Source organism: Azolla caroliniana, unplaced genomic scaffold, assembly GCF_043228905.1.
Source record: "Azolla caroliniana isolate FFs.n. ecotype wild unplaced genomic scaffold, voAzoCaro1.0.p SCAF_3, whole genome shotgun sequence".
NCBI classification, from domain to species: domain Eukaryota; kingdom Viridiplantae; phylum Streptophyta; class Polypodiopsida; order Salviniales; family Salviniaceae; genus Azolla; species Azolla caroliniana.
In genome coordinates this window covers 1,223,469-1,247,759 of record NW_028230438.1, presented here as the reverse complement: position 1 = coordinate 1,247,759, position 24,291 = coordinate 1,223,469, and the positions used below count along the sequence as shown (strand labels likewise).

Here is a 24,291-nt window from a genome sequence, read left to right as displayed (position 1 = left end):
TGTCTTGTTGTGTTGGGGTAGTGTTGCGGCTTCTTCTTCTTGATGTGGTGGTGTCTAATCTGTTGGAGTAGCGTCTTGTTTTTGCTTCAGTTTTTTCTTGATTTGGTGTGTTGATTGTTGCCCATCTTCTCCACCAATGTGTGTAAAATGCCTCAAAACTCTATCCTCATTTCCATCCATCTGAATGCTTTTATACAACTTGGTAATACATTCCAAGATCCATTCGGTTATCTTGGCACACTTCTAGTTACTTTCCTCTAACTAACCTTTTACTAACTATAGCATAACTAACTAACTCAAGGTCTAACTCCCCTAACCCTAGTTATAGCCACTTGGGTTAGGTGAGGGGTTTTAGCCTGTGGTTTTACCATGTGACCCCACAATATGAAAGTATATTTGTAGATTCTTAGAGTGCTCAGTGTACATAGCTTTATTTGTATATGTAATTCACCTAACTAATGGGACACAATTTTTTCTTGGAAAAAAACATGTTTTTACTGCTTCTTTAATCTTACATTATCTACATCTTTAGTTGTGCTCATCTCTCTCCCTTTGGTTTACAAAATCTCTTAATTCATAACCTGGGTGGTTCGACGCAATGATCAAGAACTCTATGACAAGGGTTTGTAAAAATGTGCATGTCTAGACTCTATAGTATATTTACACATCCAATCAAATAGTTCTTATGATATCTCCACGTCTTTAATAAGCATCTCTTTTTAAAGTGCTTCTAATTTCTCTATATACCTTTAATATATAATGCTTCTAATATCTCCACATATCTTTAGCATATGTCTCTTAATGTGTATATTATATACTATAGTGCCTTGAATATATATGTTCGCTCCACCTCTACATGATGATCAATGCATATACCATGATTGAAACTAGTTACATAATTATTCGATTCTTAGTACCGCTACAAGATGTTTTGAAATGAATCTCCACATGATGGATGATGGGATTATTTTAGTTGAGGTGGTTGTTCCACCTCATGGCCTTGTATATCATGTGTTCTATTAAGCCCCTTATACTCCCAAATGAGCATGTGTTTACAACTATGGGAAAACAAGCTCTCCCATAAGTCCAAGCTCTCGCAAAATTACAACACAATACAACATGATACAATGTACCATGCTTCTACCTTCACATGGTGTGATCTGCTCACCCGCTCCCGAAATAGCACGCGCTGACACTTTAGTGTGCATTAACGAAGGAGAACACTATTAAGTGATTGGATTACATCATACTTTGGTCGTGAAGAAGGCCACATCAACAAGGATATCGTACAACTGAAGGACACAAGGAAGGGAGTTGTAACAACCAATAGAGAAAAGGGCAATTCGCAATGGCCAAATGTGATATCACATGTCTTTGTAAGGGTTCTGAGTTCAAATACTTGTATCGAAGCCAACAAAGGAGGCTATGATATGAGCTAATAAAATCTAAATTTTGAAATACAGGTCAAGAGACATGAATGAAAATGTAAAGTTGTGGTAGAAGTCAAGCAGGGGCAAACAAGAGCACCCACAACCAAAAAGCTCATAGCGTCCTCATATGATATCGGATTTCCGAGTTCAAATACTTGAATTAAAGCCAACAAAGTAGGCTAAGAAAATCTAAAGTTTGAAATACAGGCCAAGAGACATGAATGAAAATGTAAAGTTGTGGTAGAAGTCAAGCAAGGACAAACAAGAGCACCCACATGAACCAAAAAGCTCATAGCATCCTCATATGATATCGGATTTCCGAGTTCAAATACTTGAATCGAAGCCAATGAAGTAGGCTATGATATGACGTATTGCGAATTGCCCACAATGTAAAACCTATATAAACCACATGTCTTTGTAAGGGTTCTCCTATTGGTAAAGATCTCCCTAGTGATTAAGAGCTAAAGCTTTCTTTCCTCTTTCTTGTAACCCTTAAGCTTAAGAGAGATTAATGGTATTGTTTAATAGAGAAACACTAACCTCTCTTCTTTGTTGGTACTAGCTTCTTGGTAAGAGGGGTGATAAACATATTCTTTGCTTCTATTACCTATGAGAGTGAGTGTGAAAGATATTGTTCTAATCATTTCATAATTGTTAAGTGAGTGTGAGGCTCAAGGGTGTTTGACAACCACCCTTGCCCAATTCGCCATCAAAAGAGTGTACGCGGTTTGAGCTCAGCAAACGACATCTAGAGAAGGTTACACTTCATCGATTCATAGAAGTGTTCTTCATGAGGTGCACAGATCCTACATCGACACCCATTTGCAACAAAATGAAAAGAAATCACACACAAATGCCATTCCAAATCTAGCAAGAATGTACTATAGGCGCAATAAACAAAAACATGATAAGATACAACTAAATATATATTAATGAGACCTACAACATACTCTCATACAACCACAAGAAGAGATACACATACACATGCGAACAAATATTGATACAACCACAAAAAACATGTGCCACATTGATAGTGATAAAAATACACATTCAGATACTTTCTAACCATTTGATCATCGTCATCATCATGAAATTGACACCACCATGAAACATTCATCATAATCACCCATCCATGATCATGAGTCATGACTATGGCCCATCTCGGCCATGGCCCATAGTGACCTTGGCCATAACCATGTCCCATCCCGACCATGGCCCATAATGACCTTGGCCATGACCATGGCCTATCATCAATATGACCATGACTACGACCCATTCTCACCATGACCATGACCTATCCTGACCATGACCATGACCCATCATGACCATAACCATAACCATCGCCCATCTCTTCATGGGCTAGCAACTTCTTCTTCTTCTGTTCGATCTTTGCTTTCTTCACCTCCGCGACGTCTGTCTGTGGAGGAGCTCTTGCGAGAAACGTTCGGAATCGAGCCTTGCGAAAAGATGCCTCCTGTTCGCTGAGCGATGCTTCTCCTTCCTTCTTTCCTTCCACCCCTGATCTCGACTGGCTCGTTTCTGGTACTTATCGATCTACGTTTAGTCAGAGAGAGAGAGAGAGAGAGAGAGAGAGAGAGAGAGAGAGAGAGAGAGAGAGAGAGAGAGAGAGAGAGAGAGAGAGGGAGAGAGGTTGATTTCCCTTCTGGTGACGGCGGACTTTCGGTGAGATATTTGGATAAAACGATTTCTTTTGATAAGAGTTTAATTTTCTTCTGTTAGACGGGGATCTGCGTCAGAACTTCTTCTTAGTCTGTATGTATGATGATTAAAGGACATTTTTTTGAGGTATTTCAATGAAACCATGAAGTTTCTCCTAGGGAAACTATATTTTGCAGATCAATCTACTGAGACCTACCTTCCTTGTAAGGTATTTACAGTAAACGTGTTAGGTTTCCATGGAATCTGCACGTGTTACAGATCAATCCACCAAGGGATTTGTTGTGAAGTAATATTATATAAAATGCTGATTTATTCCCCAGGAGGGCTGTAAATATTATATGAAAATCTGCCAAGAACTACCATCCCTGCAAATTATTCGTGTAAAATATTGAATTTTTTGTCTTGAGTCTGTATATGTTAAAACTTAATTGGCCTTTATTATGAGGTGTTGGGATAAAGTTTAGGTGTTTTTCATGGAATCTGTAGATTGTACAGGAGAATCTGCTAAAGATGTTGTTACATTAGTGTTCTTTTCTTCTGGTGATTATGTACCAGACGGTTAATAATCCGTATATCCAATCTTGAAGTTTTTCTTGGTAATCTGCATATTTTTCAGATCAATTGCTATGACCTGACTTTGTTGTGATGTAATTAGACGAAGCGTTGAGCTCACTCCCTGGAATCTGTATATATTTTACATAAAAAACTGTTAAATTCTCCATTCTGGGAGATAATTCTCTTCTAGCAATGGTGGGAGAGACATTCTCGTCAATCTATATGTATGTCTTACAGTGCACAACCTCTTTTTGGGAGGCATTTGGAGAATATCAAGTGCTTGGCCATTAGTTATGCATTGTAAAGTTAAGGTCACTTTTCATGCATCATGCATATACTCACTATGTCGAAAACGTGTCTGCAATGCATTTGCAATTTGAGGTCAAATTTTGTGAAAAACCTTGAGAACACCTAACCTTTTACACATGAATTAAAAATAAATATAGAAGTCTCACGTTACACATGCCATCTTTTAAATCAGAAGATATTCATCACGGTTGTATATTATACGATGATTCAAGAAGATATACACAAGCTGTCAAGAAGATATGTGTACACTGATTTATCCAGAGAAAACAATAGCGAAGAACAAGAGAGCAATGGTGTGAGTTATCTTAGCAAAAGAAGTGTGTGTATGTGTGTGTGTGTGTGAGAGAGAGAGAGAGAGAGAGAGAGAGAGAGAGAGAGAGTTTGGATGGTCAGGGTGATTGTAGACAGAGTTATGGTTATCTGATAGAGATTGATGTCACTAATAAGAAAGTTCTAGATTCAATCTGTTCTAAGATTGAGGCTAAGTTTATGTATTGGAAGTCACAAGTTTGACCTTTTCATGTCAAATTGAAAGTAATTCAATCAATAATGTTTTTGATGGTTTCTTATTATTTACATTTGTTGTCATGGTAAAAAAAGGCTACTGATAAAATCTCAATGGGGATGCAGTTCATGTTATGGAAATGAAGGATAAAGTTTGGGAATACCTTGGCTAGCTTGGTCATATATTTATTGTATTTGCATGAGCATATGGTGGTGCAGAGACATTCTTTCTTGATAGCCTTGCTTGGCAATGGTCATCCTTGGACAGAAATGGTAAAGTTCTTTATTGAGAAAGTCAGCTTCGAGTTAGGGAAATCATCAAGGAAAATTTTCATGTCTTGGTGGAATGTAGTAATTCTGATAGACAAGTTAAGGTACAAGATCTATGATTTTGTCGAAGTATTTTGAAGTCCTTTAAATGGGATCCTTTAGAGAGGGAAGGTGCCAATTCTTTGCTAAAAGATGTGGTGGCAACATTAATATTGTTGGCATGGGAGGAGGGTAAGAATTCTCTGAGTTTAAAGTTAGGCAGGATGGTTAAGTTAGGTGTAGTTACAGAGCAACATTGATGGCTTTCCAGAATGCAAGGATGAGGTTAAAAATTTCTAGAAGTTATAGAATGTTTGGGATAAGCTACCACAAGTGCTGGTCTTACAATGCCCAATTCCAAGCTTTGTAGACTCTTCATTTGAAGACAATTGGGCATTTGCAAGAGATAAGAGGATGGTTAATATAAGGACTAATGATGTCTTTCATAATATCATTTAGCAGCATGCATGGATGATGAATAGAGTGTCAAAAAGTATGGGATTTTCAAAGGCCTGATATATGGTGACAAGACGTGATCGAAAGAGTGTGACATCCCACCTTCCTTTTAAAGCAAAGGTATATGGCGGGTCATGGGTGGTGGTTTACCCACTGGAGATTCTTTGAGAAGGAGAAACATTGCTGATGGGACGTGTTTCTTTTTCACCATTGTGTTATCCTGTAGTTGGAACTTGGCATTGACTCTTATTGTGTCTGATAGCGAGATATATTGGAAGTTTATATACACGGTGTGGTTTTCTTTGACTGGTGTGTTTCTAAATGACCTTACCCATGGGTTCTTGCACAAGTGGGTTCAGTTTTTGTTTGATTATTTGAGGTTTTGGGTGATGGCGTAATTGTTGTATGAGAAATGAGTTTATTGTTTGATGGACAATCTGAAATCTATACGCACATTTGAATGTTGAAAGGATGGTTGCTTTGGCAATTTTACTTGCTGGAAAGGTCAGGTATGTTGGATGAAGAGGAGTTGCAATCATGTAACTTGGTTGGCCACCATATCCGTCATTTGTATTAGCCTCTTAACCACAATAGTTCCATCTCTATTAGATGAGGCATGTAAATTTTGAGTTCTATTCCATTGTCTCCTCTACTTGAAGTTTCTCGCCCATAAGTTTTGCCTTATATATATAACTGACAATATATTAGAGTTTTGAAAGGCTTATGTTAGCTCCTCAATGATCTGCCTTGCCAGCTGAAACTACCAAGAACTTGCTGCTGATCAAGGGTAGGTAATGCTCAATGCCTATCAAATGTAGTCAAGGTTCAGCAGCTGTTTGTCATAGTTCATGAATTACAACTCTTGCTCTCTCTCTCTCTCTCTCTCTCTGTCTCTCTCTCTCTCTACAACTTTATATTCGTTAACAATCTACTGGAATGTTATCACTAAACACCAAAAGCTGACTATGTTATCTTATACTGCTGGAATTGCTCCACATTTGACAATGAGGTGCTCCTCTCATCACTCCTCTAGGTATTCACCACAATTGTACTTTAATTGTCGGCCTGAACACTCAAAGTTTCTTTTTCCTATCATCCCGATACACATGCAAGATATGGTTTAGTCTTAAGGTTTTCGATCATGTAGTGAAAGAGAATTTAAGGCCAAAATCTCTTGATTGATAGACATGCAAGACATGTTGTTTATTATTCTTCAGCTTTCTGATCAAGTGGTAATGAGCTGACTGTACCACATTGATACTGCTTTAGGTGGCGATGAATATGCCCCATGACTGTATCTTGCTGTTCATAACCTGATGTTCTACACAACTGAATGGCTTGATTTGTAACAGTGGATTATTTTTGTCTATAATTTACTTTCATTTAAGAGGACATGCATGCTGATGATGTTTTCATCCATGTGATGGCAAGCTGATTGCAGTCTGTATTTACATATAAAAAAAGTGGGTATGCTCCCTAATGACCTATCAACCTTATTTCTATTGTAGAAGATGGTGTTTAATATGATGAAACAGAAATCTTTTAAATTCCTCTACTTACCAATTGTGCCTTCCACCTAAAGTCTTTGCAGGTTTAATGTTAATTCACTGGTGTTTAACGTGTTAGCCACATTAGCATGCTTTCAATTTCATTCTGCCTCCATTATTGAGTTCATGATATGAACTTGGACATTGCTTTTTATGTGCTTGTTCTTAACATGGTTAAGAGTGTTCACACCACCTTAAGACATTATGCAATGTTAAAAATTTAATAGAATAGGTATTAGATTGGTATTTACCCATCATTCTCAATTTGTAAAATCAGACGTTAAGTGTTAACTCTTATCAACTTGTGTTGCATCTTACAGATTTCGCTTAGATCTGAGGATCAATAGGCAAATGCAGGATCCTTTTGGGTTTTCTGAGCATTCCTTCCAGAGACCTAAGGCAAAGCCACCAAGAAAACAGGTTGGTCTTCTTCAGCCGAAGGCCCCTTCACAGTTTTTTGACAGCAATACAAGAAAATCTGATTCAGTTAAGACATCCAAAAGGCCAAAGAAGAAAAACGTACCGGAAACAGACAAAGTGCAGTATGTGACAGATAATTATGATAAATCGATGCTAGCAACATCATCGAAGAAACCTGTTGTTAGATCAATAATAGATTCGACGAATATGACTGACAAAGATAGTCGCAATATGTATAGGGTTTTAAAAAGGAAATTTACGAATTTAGAGTTAGAAAGCATTAGGCTTGCTGAAGAGCTGGAGATGACTGATAATGAAGTAAAACAACTAGAAGGTGAGAAGAGTTTACTTCTGGATGAGCTACTTATTCTGGAAGGTCTCGCGTATAACCCTTATCCTCCGGTTCAGTGACAGTCAAGTAAGACTCTATGAACCTCTCTTGCAAGTTATGGCTTTACTTTATTTTCTCATCAAAATACACAAGTTCGTATTTTTTGGATTCGGTAACAGTATCCAGAAAAGATATTTGACCTTAACATTTATATATATGTAGGGAAATTCTTTTCTTGTGTTGTATATTATCATCATGGGAAGTGTTGTCTTTTTCGCATCAACATGTTAAAAATGCTTATTGTGGATTCTGTAACTGTATCATAACATTTATGTGTATACGGAATTTCTTTTCGTACATTGTATATTATAATTATGGAAATGTTGTCATTGATTGATTTGAAGTTATGGCTTTGCCATATTTGCGTCTCTTTTTAACATTCAGCTCTGCAACCTGAAAAGATATTTGATTGTTGTGTGTCATAATATTCATGAAATTATGTTTAATAAGGAAATTATATTCTTGCATTAACATTGTAGTCAATGGTCATCAATATCTTTGAAGTTCTGCCTTTACTTTTGTTTTTCTCTTTCTTACATCCAAATATTTTAGTTGTGCATTCAGTAAGTGTAACCAGAAGAGAGATATTTGATCATATCAGTTATGCTTATACGGCTTTGAACTCATGGATTTATTTATTTATTTGTCTGGTTTTTGGATTTAGTAAGTGCAGCAAGTAAAGATATATTCGGTCTTAAAAGTTGTGCCAATGGTGTGTGAGATAATCTTGGAGGTGTTATTGGTTAACCACGTGTCATGAATAGCTGAGCATTACTATTATTATATAAGAAATTCTTTAATTTGTATGTAATAATCATGGTAAGTCTAGTCACTAGTTGCTTATTTAAGATTCATGATCACACACTAATGAAGCTGAAAATTGATCAAGATGTCTTAAAGAGACAAAGGCCGTTGTAAAGTGTAGCATATTGAACGTGGCATGACCACAGAGTTTCTTTACACATTCTACCATATTCATTATGGAGATAGTAAGGAAGGTTACTAATATTCTCAATTTGTGGAAAGTACACACTCTTGAAGGTATCAGTGGACCAATTTATATATGCTATGCATCAAATTGCATTATCCATGTGTCCATTATGTTTAGGATAGCCTTAGCAGTATTGCCACTGTCGATATGATGCTAAAGTCATGACATCCCCATCTACTAGCTCTTTATTGCTTGCATTATAGATTGGCCATTCTTGGGTTTTATGCGTTTATTCTTGAGCATGAATCAGCCTGCAAGTACAAAAAGAATGTATAGAAGCTTAGGGTCAAGTTGAGTTTACATTTCTTAGTAGCTTCCTCATAATGCTTCATGTTAATCTCTTTTTCTTCTTCTTATACTCTCGTGTCTTAGTCATTCATACATTGACATATCCCCCAAATCATACTAAAATGGTCAGTGTAGTTAAGGTCAACCTAACTTGAGAAGCTCATCTCACTTGACGATTGCATCTCCCATGGATATAATCTCATTGGTCTCATAAGTCATTCTAACCTTTCAAATATGTTAATAATATTGTTTCATTTCATTTCACAATATAGAGTTGGAGTTTATCATTAAGCAATTTTTCTCTCACTAAACATGATAGTTAACCTTAAACATTTGCCTTATATTGTGTATGAAAACATGCACAATTCCAATGGCCTTGTTCCATTGAATGTAATCTCCTTCATGACATGAACTTGATTTCAGAGAAGATGGACAAACTTATGGTTGACACTAAGACCATCTTTTCCATCGGAGGTTGTATTTACTCATTGTTATTTGCAAGCATGTTCAATTGTGCTATATATAGAGAATATCTTGCAAATTTACAACGAACTCACAATCTCGTAAGAGTCAACAATGAACTTAAAATATGGATTATGACGATTGTCTATGAAGATGACACAATAGACAAGTCTTGATACCAAACATGATACTTGCAAATCAAGCACGCTATCCTCATTGAAGCTTCACAATTAATGCAATATCTTGTCATTACTATTAAAGAATGATAGGTTCCCTAGATTACAAAGTTCCTAAAAATGAGAACACCTAGATCACCGGTTTTACACTTGATCACCTATAGTAACAAGTTGCTCCTTGTTGAAAAGAGTACAAATCACCGGTTTTACACTTGATCGCCTATAGCAACAACTTGCTCCCTCTTGAAAAGAGTACAAATCAAACATGGCCGGTTTTGCACTTGGTCATCAATAGTAACAACTTGCTCCTTGTTGAAAAGAGTACAAATCGTCGGTTTTAACTTGAGCACCTATAGTAAAAACTTGTTTCCTATCCAAAAGAGTACAAATCAAACGTTGCTGGTTACGCAGGAGACAGAAAACTTTTCGAGCAAGGTTAGAAGTAAGGGTCCTTGAGCATTAACGGTTTCGGGCAGGCAATCAGTGAAGGATGTCTTGAATGTTTCGGTCGATAGTTCGCGCTGTTTCATTGTGTATGAATGAATGAGAGGAGGCCATCGTCGATCGGATCGTAGAATATCGTATTATATCATATCATATCATCGGAAAGGTTCTCCCAAGAGAATCACTCATTCAAAAGAGAAGAGAAGACACCATGTTGAGAAGAGAGAGGTTGAGAGAGAGTAGAGAGAGACAGAGAGAGACAGAGATAGGGAGAGAGAGAGAGAGAGAGAAAGAAAGAAAGAAAGATATATTAACGTCTTCTAAGGCCAAAATTGGCCCATGAGACAAATGGTGTACAACAAAAATGGGATATTTACCCATTCATCGAAAGTAAAAATAAAAATAAGATAAAATAGAGTTTAAGCTAAATAGTTCTAAGAAAACAACAAACATGTTCTACAATGAGAATGATTCTATACTAGGCCTAATTTCATTTCCATCCAAGTCTCTCGAAGAGAAGCGGGGGGTCAAAGGGTTGCCATGTGGATGTGGCCCGTGGTCCCCATGTAAGAGGTACCCCAACCATAGCTTCGAGTCGGCGTAGCTCACGTTCCCTTATCTTCTTAATCTTTTCTACTCCACGTTGACTTGTGTTGAAGCCCAACATCCGAGGACGTTTGGTTGCTCTTTGTATTTCTGCTTCCTCAAGGGAGAGGCCGAGCGGCATAAGTGTATCCACATTCATCGTCTCCCCATGTTCCTGAAAAATTACACTAGGTACATGTTGATGAGTAGTAAAAGGGTTATGATTAACACTTTGTAATTTATCCTCCCTATGTTGTTTTAGCTCTAAGATATACCTACCTAGTCTCTTTACACTCGGGGTATCTAATAGTTTGGAGAGGGTGGGAGAGGGTCCTAGTATGTCTTGGTATTCCGCCCGTATCTCGGCATAAGTTGGGCACTTGCATGTGAAGTGATACTCATCCTCTATCTCTATGTGGCATAACCTACATAGCCTTTCCTCTCTAGGGACTCTATTAGCTCGACCATTCTCAATCTCAAGTTGGTGAGATGATATCCTAAGTTGTCCAATGGCCACCCTTAGTGCATTTGATAAGAAAGTATCTAGGTATCTTGGTCGTGTAATAAACCCTAACTTAGAGAAGTGCAAGAAGTGTTCCTTATAGTACACCATTTTAGATGGGAGTGGCTCTCGTGGGGTGATCCATTTGTATCGAGTGTAGATTTGCCATATGTCTTGGCGTATCACTTTATTACGATCTTCACGAGAGATTAAAGTTTGATCAGTCCCATGGTTGTACTTAAGGGGAGGTAGGTTATTGATGTCTATGCCATTTGCAAATAACCAACTCACCACAATGCTATACCAAGAGTTGGTGTCTCCAGACACATGTAAGGATCGGGATGCCTCAAAGGCTCGACGGGATATCCTATCTTGTGGTTGACTATGTATCCGATGAATAAAAGCTACCACTTGAAAGAGTGCTTCTACTAACATCGGGGGTAGGCTAAACTCCGCTCTAATAATGTCATGTGGTACTGTCGATTTGCTTCGGAGTTGACGTGATAACATCACCACTAAAGGTCTCTCCAATTGCGTCCACATGAAAGATGGTAGACCTGGAGCCCATACTACTGATGCATACATGAGGGACGGGGTCACTAATGAGTCGAAAAGCCATCCCTTAGTCCGTGGCTCTTGAAAGTATGCTTGGTGGCATTGTCTCTCTAAGAGTGAGAGGGATGCATATCCTCTCGTTAGCCTATCTTTGGCTGCCTGGGTCATCGAGAATTTACCTGAGCGAGCACTAAAAGTGACTCCCAAGTATACATAAGATCCCACCACCTCAACTAGTTTATGAGAGAGGATGAGGTGACATTTACTCCTAACTCTGGACGATGTATGAAAGATAAGGACTTTAGTTTTCGCTAGATTCACTACCAGTCCTCGTTGTGTACAAAAGTCATCTAGGGCATTAAGATGCTTTTGTAGGTCGTGTTCCGACTCCGAGAGCAAGACAATGTCGTCTGCGTAGAGTAAGAGACTAACTTGCGTATCCCCAATAGCCACTCCTTTGCCTCCCTTACGAGAGAGAGAGAGAGAGAGAGAGAGAGAGAGAGAAGAAGAAGAAGAAGAAGATGCTTTGCGTAAAAATAGACCCACAAAAAAACAGAAGATAAAGAAAAACACGACCTCCCCCACCACACCCACAGAAGAAACACACAGAGATCGGCGAAGCAGAGGAAGGAAGGAAGAAAGACAGACAAACAGAAGAGCAGGAGCAGGAGGAGGAGGAGAAGAAGCAACATTTGTGTAAGATCAAGGAGAAGAAGTTGAATTCCTGGGATCTCTGTAGTGCAGAAGAAGAGGAAGAAAACGAAGAAGTCGAGAGAGAGAAAGAGAGAGAAACAAAAGGGTTTCAAGAAGAGGAGAACGTGAAGCAAACGAAGCAAGCTCGAAGAAGAAGATCGAAAAGAAGAACCAAGAAGAAAGAAGGAAGGGAGCTTCTCCATCGCCATGCCGAGCTTCAAGACACCCTTCAATGGCTACTCGGTCAAATTCAGCCCTTTCATTGAGAGTCGGCTGGCTGTGGCCACTGCCCAAAACTTCGGCATAGTCGGTAATGGACGCCAGCATGTCCTCGAACTCGCTCCTAATGGGAGCATCGTGGAAGTTATCTCATTCAATACAAACGATGGCCTCTATGATTGCGCCTGGTCTGAAAACAATGAGAACATCCTTCTCTCTGCGAGTGGTGATGGTAGCCTCAAGATATGGGATTTATTTGCACCACCCTTAGCCAACCCTATCCGGAGTCTGGAAGAACATACACATGAGGTATCATCTGTTGACTCTAATCCTATTCGTAAAGATTGTTTTCTTAGCTCTTCTTGGGACGACAGTGTTAAGCTTTGGACAATTGACCGGCCACAATCGCTTCGCACGTTCCGTGAACATACATATTGCGTGTATAATGCCACATGGAACCCACGTCATGCCGACATTTTTGCCTCGGTCTCGGGGGATTGTACACTTAGGTGTTGGGATGTGAGAGAGCCCAATGCGATCCTTGTTGTTCCGGCCCATGAGTATGAGATCCTAGGATGTGACTGGAACAAGTACAATGATTCTTTGATCGTTACAGGTTCGGTTGATAAGTCTATTCGAGTATGGGATGTGAGAAACCATAGACAACCAGTCACCGTTATGCAAGGTCATACCTATGCGGTTAGAAGAGTAAAATTCTCGCCTCATCATGAGAATTTGATTGCTTCCTGCTCTTATGATATGACCATGTGTATGTGGGATTATCGGGCTCCTGAAGATGCTTTGCTTGCTAGGTATGATCATCACACTGAGTTTGTAGTAGGTCTTGATATGAGCATTCTTGTTGAAGGTCTGCTCGCTAGTAGTGCATGGGATGAACTCGTATATGTATGGCAACATGGAATGGACCCAAGAGCTTAAAAGGTTTCCTTAGGTGAAATATATAAATATTTTTTGCTTTTGCTTGAATGGATATTTCACAAAATGTGAATTTGCCACAGTTTTCCATTAATGTGTCTGAAATCTTGAGTGACCTTCATGGGGCTTTTAAGTGGATTGTATTTTGTATAAAACCCATGGATGTGGGGAATGAACTGTACGCACCGTTTGCTTTGCTTGTATAGAAGAAACAAGTAATTTCTATTCAGAGGTGTAACTCGCTTTTCATTGTGTAATAGATTTTATTTATTGGATATCTTTATTCACAACTTTATCTGCTCAACCAAGGGGGTGGTAGTACTACTTTAAGTCGGTGATATTATATTATTTCAGCTGAGTCCTTCTAAGGTACTTTTTAATGAAAATACCTAGCATGATCAATACGTATCCATCATACTTAGTAAAATTGAGTATGTAGATCATCATCTGATGACATTATAATATCAATGCCTGATAAAACCCAAATGCTAGTGCATGCGACATAATTTGCAGAAATATTTTGCTCGACAGGAAGAAGGGAAATACTACCTATCACAGGTTTGTGCACAGATGCTATTGCTGATACAGATTTTGGATTAGGGTATAGTTCACAGTTTAAAAAAACAATTGCTGATCTAAGTAAAAACAGTTTACTAAAGAAAAGTGAGGATAGAACATTTTGCTATCGAGAGAGTAATGTGTCCAGGCTTCTTTTTATGCCTATTAGGGAATTTCATGGGGAGATGTGGTGCCACTACTATGACAAGATGTTGGATAAAATGGTTTGTTAAGACAGAGAAGTAAGACTAGATTGAGGGGCTTCGGTTCGTTATAGAAGCGTGATATGCCATCCATACCACAATTGTGTTCACAACATTTATAGGAGGGTACTACTTTACTTTGGGCAATCCTCAGCAAAGTTGTGCAACCATGCAGTAACATTCTGGAGGGCAAGAAAGGCTAAAAGATCAGAATATAATAAAAGTCATAAGAATGGATAAATCTCTGAATGGTTTGGTGACTAGAGTACTTAAAAGGGAACCATGGATATATTGACAAGGAGTTACAGAATTCCAAATCGAAAAATGGATGTTGATGATATGAGTGTGAAGACTGTTAATATGAAAAGCTTGTAAGAGTTGAGAGGTGAAACACCTTACATGCTAAAAAACTATGAATTTAGTAAAGGAGTTTGAATGCTATGACATTTCAAATCTTGATGAAAATTGAAAGGAGGTATGGCAAATTCAAAGGGTGAAGACAGGTAGGGAAATATTGAGAAAGTTATTCACATGAATCAGTGGCAGAAAATAGAATAGGGAAATTGCAAGAGCAGTTTTTTGCTTGTGTTTATAAGGTTCCAAGAAGCAACACCCATTGATCAGCTTCATGTGCATAGACCCATTTCCTTCTAAGTTCTGCCCTTCTATGTGTTGTTCCTTTGTTTTATGCCATCTCATTATAGCAAGGAATGCCCGATTTGTTTTAATCAATGTGTATCCGGTGGCTCATCCCAACCACAAAGACATTTTTTCATGGTTCTTAGAGAGCAAGGGTCTTCTTGTATACAAATAAATATATTGCTAGTGTTTAATATCTTGCATGTCATAATTACATAAATGTAAGTGGGATAATTACATAATTACATATAGTGCGTTTAATATTGGGTTAAATTGCAAGAACTAAATGCCCATGGTTACGTTGTCGATGTTACATGCATTCACATTTTGTTGTCATGTGAAGTATTTTGTCCATATCCAAGCATGACATCTAATTTACCTTATTAATACATGGCATATATCTAATATGTATAGTTCTTACTAAATATAAACATACTAATTGCATTAGTGCTCTCTTACAAAAGATATTGATTGAGCTAGTCAAATCTCCAACTTTAGATGTTGAATTAAATAACGAGAACTAATGTTATGGTTGCATTCTCTATGCCCATTCCTACATCATATCAACTACCTTGCAAACACTTGCCCAATGTTCCTTTATCATCCAATAGATTGTAAAAATAAGACATATATGATGTTCTAGCCATTGAATAATGTTGACATAATCGTCCATTTATCTAGATATTAACAAATCCCATCCATGTACTTCATAGCCCACATTTACACATGGCAAGCTATGTAATATTATTCCTTGTGATTAGCAAAGTATTTACCTTAGATGAATTTGCAAAATATCTCACTTTGACAAGAACAATATTCAAATCTGTCCATGCTATAGAATAATGTTGGATGCTTGATACTAGAAAAAGACATTCTTGGTTCTTTTGGAAATTGAGAACGTCCATATATATGTTAGGTTGAAATCAATTTGGCATGTAATTTGGAACAAGATGTTATTAAGATGGGAAAAGACAAAGAGAAATTAATAAATTATATATCCTACATGCCTCGTGGACATTGGAGAGAAACAACCAATAAATAAACAATATGAATCATTGAGGAATATAAGTACCCCAAATAAACAATATGAATCATTGAGGAATATAAGTACCCCCAATTTGGGTCCAATACTGTTTAATTTGACGTGTTATTCAGTTTAGATTGGTTAGGGCCTAGGCTAACCTCATATGGTTTTATGTCACATCAACCAAGTTTTTTGTGTTTGCAAAGTGGTATGATTAACGTCTTTTTTATGTCTATGTTTCTTTGATTCATGTATTCAACGTTTTGTAGCCCATCCTAGGCATTCACCATTACATGATGTAGTTATTAGATGATCATACTTCTTTTGTCTTTAAGATATCTACCTATCTTCTATGTGTTGTTTTTCATTAAGTTGTGCCTACCAATAAATCCATTAAGTCGAACCTCCTTAAATACTTAGTGAAGAGAAGCTCTATTGTATCTATCTTCTTGTTGATCACCGGTGGTGAATTTATGCTTACCCATTGCTTTGCTTTTTTATTAGTTTGACAATTATGCAAATCAGTTTGCTTCAATAGGTTTAAGTTTGTCATTTAGGAATTCCATCAGTGTAGAAAACATTAACAATTACAATCACTTGCTCTCATACCACTTGGGCCCTTTAGGCACACCTCTAGATGCCTTGTCAATACACTTCAATAAGATAACCTCAAAACAATATGGTGAAATGTGAAACTTATTTTACCAAGAGACTAGAAGAGTTCATGCTACTTATTGATATTCTTCGATTGAATAATGGAGGATGAGAAGATGTTCTATGTGGTGGCATGGCAAAATTGAAGAGATGATTTTGTATGAATAAGGTTGTGTGACAATCCACAAATGTTAGTATCAAAACTACCTCTAGGAAGATACTTAACACCCTTCTTAAAAGCATGTACTTTTTTATCGGTGAAATACATTTCTTCTATGGGCAAAAGCCTATTCAAGGCCAATACGAGGAGGGGTGACCTATGGTGCATTGTACGTTTTCTACCTCATGTATGCATCGTGAACAAGATGAAAAGGACGTCAAAATGTGACACAATGATGCAAACGGAATTAAAGATTCAAGCAAGTCCAAACGCAACTTTCCTAGGCCTCCAGATGGCTCTAGTATCTACATTTCCACTCATGTTTGATGTCCACCACAAAGTGGGTGATGCACCAAACTTTCGAGATGTGGCGCAACACACACCATGTGTAAATGGAATAGAAGGCACCCATGAATTAACCTCATCTTGGGAGCAAGCCCCTCTTTGGGGGAATGTTTCTTTTTTCCGATAATATGCTAATAAGTTTATAGAAATTACATAAGTAGGTTCCTATACATACATTATGGATTTTCGGCTCGACTCGATTCGGCTCCCGCCCAAAGTTTTTCGAAGCTGATGGACAAGAGATAAGATTAGACACAACATATACACAAACACTTCATAAATAAGTAAACAACTCATTGCTTTCTCTGGTCAGCTCAATCACATAATTGAGTAGAAGGAAGGAGAGAGAGAGAGAGATATGGATATGGATATGGAGATTGAGGAAGTATTGGACAAGCATACACTAGCTTGCTATGAGAGAGGCAAGCTAACACTTCGAGATTTCGAATGGGAAGACGAAATCATAAGGCCCCATGTTGCATTTGATGACTATACCAGGAGCAATGACATACCCATCATTGATTTGCAACCCCTTCTTCTGACACCACATCCTCAGCACCTTGGTAAGCAAGATATTAAGGAACCTATTGAGCTTCTTAAGCATTTAATGGTTGCCGAGATTTTACAGATTATGCTGAACCCCCAAACATAGATCACATGAATGTTATTGAGGCAGATTTGTGGTGCTCTTCATTCTGTTTTCTTTCCTTAGATGGTGCCTTTTATTGTGGTGCTCTCACCATATCATGATTATCAATTGTGTTCTTGAATATGGTGTTTCCATGGAGGTTCATTTTGCTCTTATGTCTGGTGTTTCCATGGTGTCAGCATAGATCAGATGAATATGCTGTTTCCATGGAGGTTCATTTTGCTCTTATGTATGGTGTTTCCATGGTGTCAGCATAGGTCACATAATCAACCATCACCATCATCTCCCATATATTGTTTGGCTTATGATCTACACATATCCAGATGAATCAGCATCAAAAACTTGGTCATCATCGACGACAATCAAAGAGCTAACAAGAGCAGCGAGAAGCACCGGATTCTTCCAAGTGGCAAACCATGGAGTACCGCTCCGATCCCTCCGAACACTTCAACAATACAGCCGAAGGTTCTTCGATCTGCCATTCGAGAAGAAAGCCGAGGTAGGGAGACTATTGGGGAAGCTCTCGGGCAACAGGGAGAGGCAGTGAGACAGGTTCTTCTGTGGTTATGGGCCCGGGAACGATTCCGGAGCTTGAAACAAGTGGCGGTCCGAGTTCCTTCGAGTCGCTCCTCGTGTCGCCGGTCTCTCACGAGTTATCGATGCTCTCCTCCCGCCCATCGGCCACGAGGACCCTTCATTCAGGTTCTTTCTCTCTATTCTCGCCCCTTAGAATTTACCCAAGTTTGTGACCCGAAATTGGGCCTTTGTAAGTACGTAAGACGTCTCCCCGCCAATGCGAGAATATCGACAAAGGGTTCAAGGATCCTCTACTAGAATTGTAGCGTATAACTCTTACTGAAAAGATCTTAGCGAGATGAATCCAGAACACTAATGCTCGAGAATTCCGAAATGAAAGTTCCTACATTTCTCCTCACAATCAACTCCAAAACTTTCCTGATGACAACTTGTTTCTTATCGGTTTATCAGCTTAGAGAGAATCATTGGGGAATATTCCAAATGTTTCAAAGGCCCAACATCCGGTCCAAAGTTTTGGGCCCCATTCCATACAATTCTAATTAGCTAATGACCATCATTGTCATCTTCTTAGAAGTTACAAGGACTGAAACTCTTCAAATGGTTCCCTAGATACTTTTTAAATGATTTTTATGTTTTTCATCATCTTGCTACTGGCTTCTCAAGAGTGATTGTAGATCATCAACATCATATATATATATATGATTAGGTTAAATTCAATAAGAAATATCCATGGGTTCGAAACCTTGATCATATTACAATTAAGATAGACCATTATGAAGTGATCCACATCATAACAAGCTAGGTTCAATGATAGTAGGAAATGCTCTCCCAATGCTATTGCATAGAGGCACATCCAAACTTCATTAATTTGTCAAATATTGTAGGGCTAATGACTTCCTTCATAAGCTGGTAACCTTGAGTACTCTAGAGAGAATCAAAACATAAGGAAAAGTGGGATCTTTCATATATGAAATTGCACACAAAGGTGAAGCCTTGCCTATATTTGAAGCTAAGAATGTGGCATATCATATAATATTAGCTCTATCTTGTTGAATTAACAAGCTCAAGCATCAAGACTATGGCTTTATCTTGACATTATGAACATGATATCTTATTTAATAAAAATTGCTATTAGAATTCATAAATGTGAAAGTCATAAGGTAATGATGATTTATTATTATTATAGTGAAGCAATTGAAGATTGCACAAAGGGTTTTTCGGCATTAGCGGAGAAGTTGGTTGTGTCGTTATTGAAAGGGATTGGCATTACTGAGGAAGATGAAGAATTTAGAAACATATACAAGAGTCATGTCGCACATGGTGGCGAAGATACCATTGGTTTGAAGATAAACCACTATCGTAAATGTCCTCAACCAGACAAGACCCTTGGTTTAATTCCCCATACCGATGTTTGCATTCTTACTATCCTATATCAAGATGAGATTGGAGGTTTGCAAGTCCAACAAGATGGAACATGGATAAACATTCTTCCTCGTTCTGACCTATTAGTTGTGAATGTGGGTGATATACTTCAGGTATGTTGCACTACAACTTTTGTGCATGATAAAGAATAAGGTATATATCCATGTAGTACAAAGATTAATTCAATATATCATGTAACACCGTGCCTTGATATTGATGACAATCACATCATCTTTGTAGAGAAGGCTTTCAAACAACATGAGGCTTATCGTAAATAATATTAGTAAAATTAATGTAGAATGGAAAGTAATATTGTTACGTATAATTTCATAAGTTCAATGATCCAAATAGTATTATGCATCGAATTGTTACAATGGTGTAGTAGGTGATATCTACCTTGATATTAGTTTAAGATGTTAAACTATGGTGTTGATGCACATCCATGTATCAAATAGTATTATGCATCAAATCGTTACAATGGTGTACTAGGTGATATCTACCTTGATATTAGTTTTAAGATATAAAAATGTGTTGTTCATGCATATCCATGTATCTCTAGATCAAGTTTCCAAAGCAAGCAATTAAACATCAAGTTATCAGCAATATAATAGAATGCACCATGCATATTTTATTATGTAGTTAATGTCAATTTCTAATATTACTAATGTCTTCTTGTTGTACAGGTATGGAGCAATGATGAGTTGAAGAGTGGCATGCATCGAGTCGTTTTAAATACTACGGCATCACGATATTCTATTGGCTATTTTTGTAACCCCAATCTAGACATCATCTTAGCTCCATTTCCAAAGTCATTGAAAAGCTAGCCTTGCAAATTTAAGAGCATGGCTCTATCCAAATATCGAGCTGAAGTTTTTGCTTCAATTGATACTGTGAAATGCTCTCAAGAATAGCCTCCATTTCATTATGTCTCAAGTTACATTTTATAGACTCTCTCTTAGCGTGGAGGGTGTTCTCCCGCTCCAATTAGCTCTACTAATTATGGGGCTTGGTGGGGGCCTAGTTTGGGTGTGGTGCATGAGGCTTGGTAGGGGCCTAATTTGGGTGTGGTCTATGTGTGGTGCATGGGGCTTGGTAGGGGCCTAATCTAGGTGTGGTCCATGTGACCACCACAATTCCCCCTTGTAAAAAAAAAGAAGAAGTTACTGTGCAATCGAAGCGCGACGAGGCGTGGACGACGGTTCCAGACAGGGGGATGATACGGGCGTGGGCGTAGGCATGAGTGTGGGCGGGGGCGGTGGTAGTTGATGGAAGGGCTTCATGCGAGACTGGTGAGCAAAGGTAGAGCGGTTGTTGGAGGCGCGGCGGAGCAGGTATGTAGTGTCGCGTATCTGCTTTTGAACTTCGAAGGGACCGATCCATCGGTGCATGAGCGATTCGCTGAGACCGCGACGACGGATGGGGAAGTAGACGAGGACTTTGTCACCGACGTGGTATTGATGGTCGACACGGCCTATATCGTGTTGTCGTTTTTGGCGTAGTTGTGCCTGGTGCAGGTTGCTTGTGATGGCTTTGCGGAGGAGGGGCTGGAGTTGTTGTAGGTGGGACCACCAAGACATTGCGTCAGCGTGGAGTCGTGTGGTTGGTTGCGGGACTGCCACTTCTGGGGGTAAGCGCGGGTCCCTTCCGTAAAGGGCCCGAAATGGGCTAATGCGGGTAGAGGCTTGCACAGTTGTGTTGTAGGCATGCGTAACGAAGGGCAAGATTCGGTCCCAGGTTGAGTGCAGCGGATCGATGTAGGCTGAGATTTGTTGTTTTAAGGTTCGATTGAGGCGCTCTGTCAACCCATTCGTTTGCGGATGGTAGGGTGACGTGAATAACTGTTGGATTCCTAGTTGTGTTGAAACGAGGCATAGGAGCTCACCGTTGAACTAGGGTCCTCGATCGGACAAGATTTGGAGTGGGCAACCGTGGGGGAAGATGGTTTTTTCCAATAGTTTGGAGGCGATGGTCATAGCCTTTGCATCTGGGATAGCGGCCGTCTCAGCCCAACGCGTCAAGTACTCGGTGATGACGAGGATGAATTTGTTCCCTCCTTGTGACTCGGGAAAGGGGCCCATAATGTCCCATCCGACGATTTCAAATGGAGCTTGAACTTGTATCGAATGTAAGAGGCCTTGAGCCACTTGAGGTGATTTGATGGCCTGACATAAGTTGCATGCTTTGATGTAGGAGGCGACCTCGTGGCGTAGCCCAGGCCAATAGAATTTGCGACGAATTTTGTCGAGCACCTTATGAAAACCCAAGTGGCCAGACAACGGGTGATCGTGGAAGAAACGAAGGTAAGACTGGCGTAGTTGCTCAGGCACGTAGACTCGGGGTTCTTTGCCTACTTGACAAAAAAGTAGGACATTATCCTGGATCATGAATTGCTTGGTGAGGGATGATGTCGGTTCAGCTCGTAGGCGGTGGTAGATATCTTGGATTTGTTTGTCGTGTTGTTGCATGTTGGCCATTTGGGACGAGGATATGGGGAAATCGATTGTGTTGGAGGTGATCTGGTTCGCCTGAAAGGATATGCGGGATAATCCATCGGCGACGATGTTTTGTGGACCATGGCGATAGCGCAGAGTGAATGTGTAATCCTGTAGCGCCAAAACCCAACGAAGTAAGCGGCCGGGTGGATGAGCCTTCTTTATGAGGGAGAGCAATGGCTGATGGTCGGTTTCGACTGATGTATTTGATCCGTGAAGGTATGGGTGGAAACGATGGAATGCCCAGACGATGGCGAGGAACTCTTTTTCAGTTGTCGAGTAATTTTGTTCGGCTTTGGTAAGTGACCGACTGATGTAGGCAATCGGGCGGAGTTGGTCGTTGTCGTCGGATTGGAGCAGGACCGCACCAAGGCCGACATTGGAGGCATCCGTCTGCAGATGGAAAGGCTTCATGAAATCAGGGTGGGCCAGGAGGTCAGAGGCTTGGAGTGTTCTCTTGAGCTGCAGGAAGCTGGATTCGCAGGCTTCGGTCCACAGGAAGGGTGCGTCTTTTTGTAGGAGCGCGCGTAGTGGGGCTGACAGGTCGGCTAGCCGTGGGATGAAACGAAGAGAGAACGTGAGGAGGCCGAGGAAGCGTTGAAGCTGCTTGACTGTGGTGGGGCTGGGGCGTGGGAATTTTTGGACTGCTTCTGTCTTCTCCGGGTCCATTTGTATTCCGTCGGAGGAGATGACGTACCCAAGGAAGCGGAGGCACGTACTACCCCATCGGCACTTCTTCCATTGCAACTGCAATCGATAGCGTTGAACACAAGTTAGGACCTCCCGAAGGACTTGAAGGTGTTCTGCCCAAGTGCTTGTATGTACCAGAATATCGTCTAGATAGACGATGACGACACAGCGGGTGATGAGATCATCGAAGATGGCATTAACCATTCGCTGGAATGTGCTCCCCGCATCAGATAGGCCAAAGGGCATCCGTGTGAACTGAAAAATGCCTTTCCTAGTGCGGAATGCAGTTTTGTGGGCATCGTGAGGATTCATCGGGATCTGCCAATATCCGGAGGCTAGATCGAGGGAGGTGAAGTACTTTGATTTGCCAAGCTGGTCGAGGAGGTCATCGATACGAGGGAGAGGGTATCGGTCATGGGTGGTGACATGGTTCAGTTGTCGGAAGTCGACACAAAAGCGGTAAGAACCATCCCCTTTCTTTACCATGTGTGGCTCCGAGATCCACTCGCTCTTGGAAGGTGTGATAATCCCTTGTTGGAGCATAGTTTTGACGGCGTTGTCGATGCGCTCGTGGTCGAGAGGCGAGCGACGTCGGGGAGCTGCGTTGATGGGGCGGGCGTTGCCTGTAGGAATCGTGTGGTGAATCGGAAAACGGATCGAGGGAGGTTTTACAGGTGGTGTAGACAACGAGGGAAAGGTGGCGAGGAGCCGTCTGATGTCGTTGATGCGCTCCGCCGGTGATATCAGGTACTGTGTGTTGCTGATGTGGGTGGTATCCCGCGGAGTAGTGAAGAGCGCGATCGGAATGTGATTTGGGAGGATGAGCTGTTGTGCGGAGAAATCGAGACAGGCTCGACTATGGAGGAACCAATCACATCCCAAGGTGATTGGGAACAACTGGCGCGGGAGGACGTAGAAACGATGGTGGATCTGGGCGGAACTAATGGTGAGCATGCACCTGACTTGCGTATGTGAGTGGTACACCCGTTGTTGGTCGCCGAAGAGGATTTTAATGGGCGGTGCGTGGCTCGTGGGAAGTTGTAATTGGGTGACTAAATCTGCGCTGATGGAAGAGATGCTGCTGCCGGAGTCGAGGAGAACTTCTTGGGTCGTGTGCTGGAGGCGGGCGATTGTGGTACAAACGGGCGAAGTTGATGAAGTGGAGGCGTGGACGTGCGGGGGCGGCTCGATCGTGGGAGAAACGGGAGAAGTTGAGGACGTGGAGACGTGGACGTGCGGGGGCGGCTCTCCCTGCGGCACCCCGCGCATTAGTTTTCCGGGAGCTCAGAGAGGGAGGCAGCGTCAGCCAATTGGACGTTCTGCTTCTGTTGGTGATTCTGCCACTTTCGGCAGTGACGCCGAATGTGGCCATAGTTGTTGCAGTAGAAACATTTGGGGCGTCCCTGGCTGTCTCGTTCGGGCAATGCACGCTTGGCACGTAATTGCGCGTTCTGGATGTCGATGTC

At 40.3% G+C, this 24,291-nt stretch overlaps 2 protein-coding genes, 1 long non-coding RNA gene and 1 pseudogene across 4 annotated transcripts; 3 read left to right on the top strand and 1 right to left on the bottom strand.

Moving 5' to 3' along the window:
- Positions 1-2,789: 2,789 nt before the first annotated feature.
- Positions 2,790-7,775, top strand: LOC147865769 (uncharacterized). Its single transcript, XM_087316119.1, has 2 exons — positions 2,790-2,972; positions 7,111-7,775. The coding sequence occupies exon 2, from the start codon at positions 7,142-7,144 to the stop codon at positions 7,619-7,621; it is 480 nt and encodes a 159-aa protein (XP_087172245.1). The 5' UTR covers positions 2,790-2,972; positions 7,111-7,141; the 3' UTR covers positions 7,622-7,775.
- A 2,478-nt stretch (positions 7,776-10,253) lies between these two features.
- On the top strand, positions 10,254-13,724 carry PEX7 (peroxin 7). The gene is made up of 2 exons (XM_087316118.1): positions 10,254-10,277; positions 12,403-13,724. Exon 2 carries the CDS (start codon positions 12,505-12,507, stop codon positions 13,453-13,455), a length of 951 nt encoding a protein of 316 aa, XP_087172244.1. The 5' UTR covers positions 10,254-10,277; positions 12,403-12,504; the 3' UTR covers positions 13,456-13,724.
- On the bottom strand, positions 10,354-10,878 carry LOC147865768 (uncharacterized). Its single transcript, XR_015529438.1, has 2 exons — positions 10,827-10,878; positions 10,354-10,722 (listed from the first exon to the last, which is right to left on the bottom strand). It is a non-coding gene; the product is annotated as an uncharacterized LOC147865768 (long non-coding RNA).
- A 3,574-nt stretch (positions 13,725-17,298) lies between the features above and the next one.
- On the top strand, positions 17,299-20,554 carry LOC147865766 (gibberellin 3-beta-dioxygenase 4-like; annotated as a pseudogene). The gene is made up of 5 exons (XR_015529578.1): positions 17,299-17,598; positions 18,008-18,228; positions 18,280-18,386; positions 19,408-19,756; positions 20,327-20,554. The product of XR_015529578.1 is annotated as a gibberellin 3-beta-dioxygenase 4-like (transcript).
- The last annotated feature ends 3,737 nt before the right edge of the window (positions 20,555-24,291 follow it).

What these genes read in the sequence shown, in the direction of transcription:
- LOC147865769 (XM_087316119.1), top strand. Translation starts at nt 7,142, where the DNA reads ATGCAGGATCCTTTTGGGTTTTCTGAGCATTCCTTCCAGAGACCTAAG.
- PEX7 (XM_087316118.1), top strand. Translation starts at nt 12,505, where the DNA reads ATGCCGAGCTTCAAGACACCCTTCAATGGCTACTCGGTCAAATTCAGC.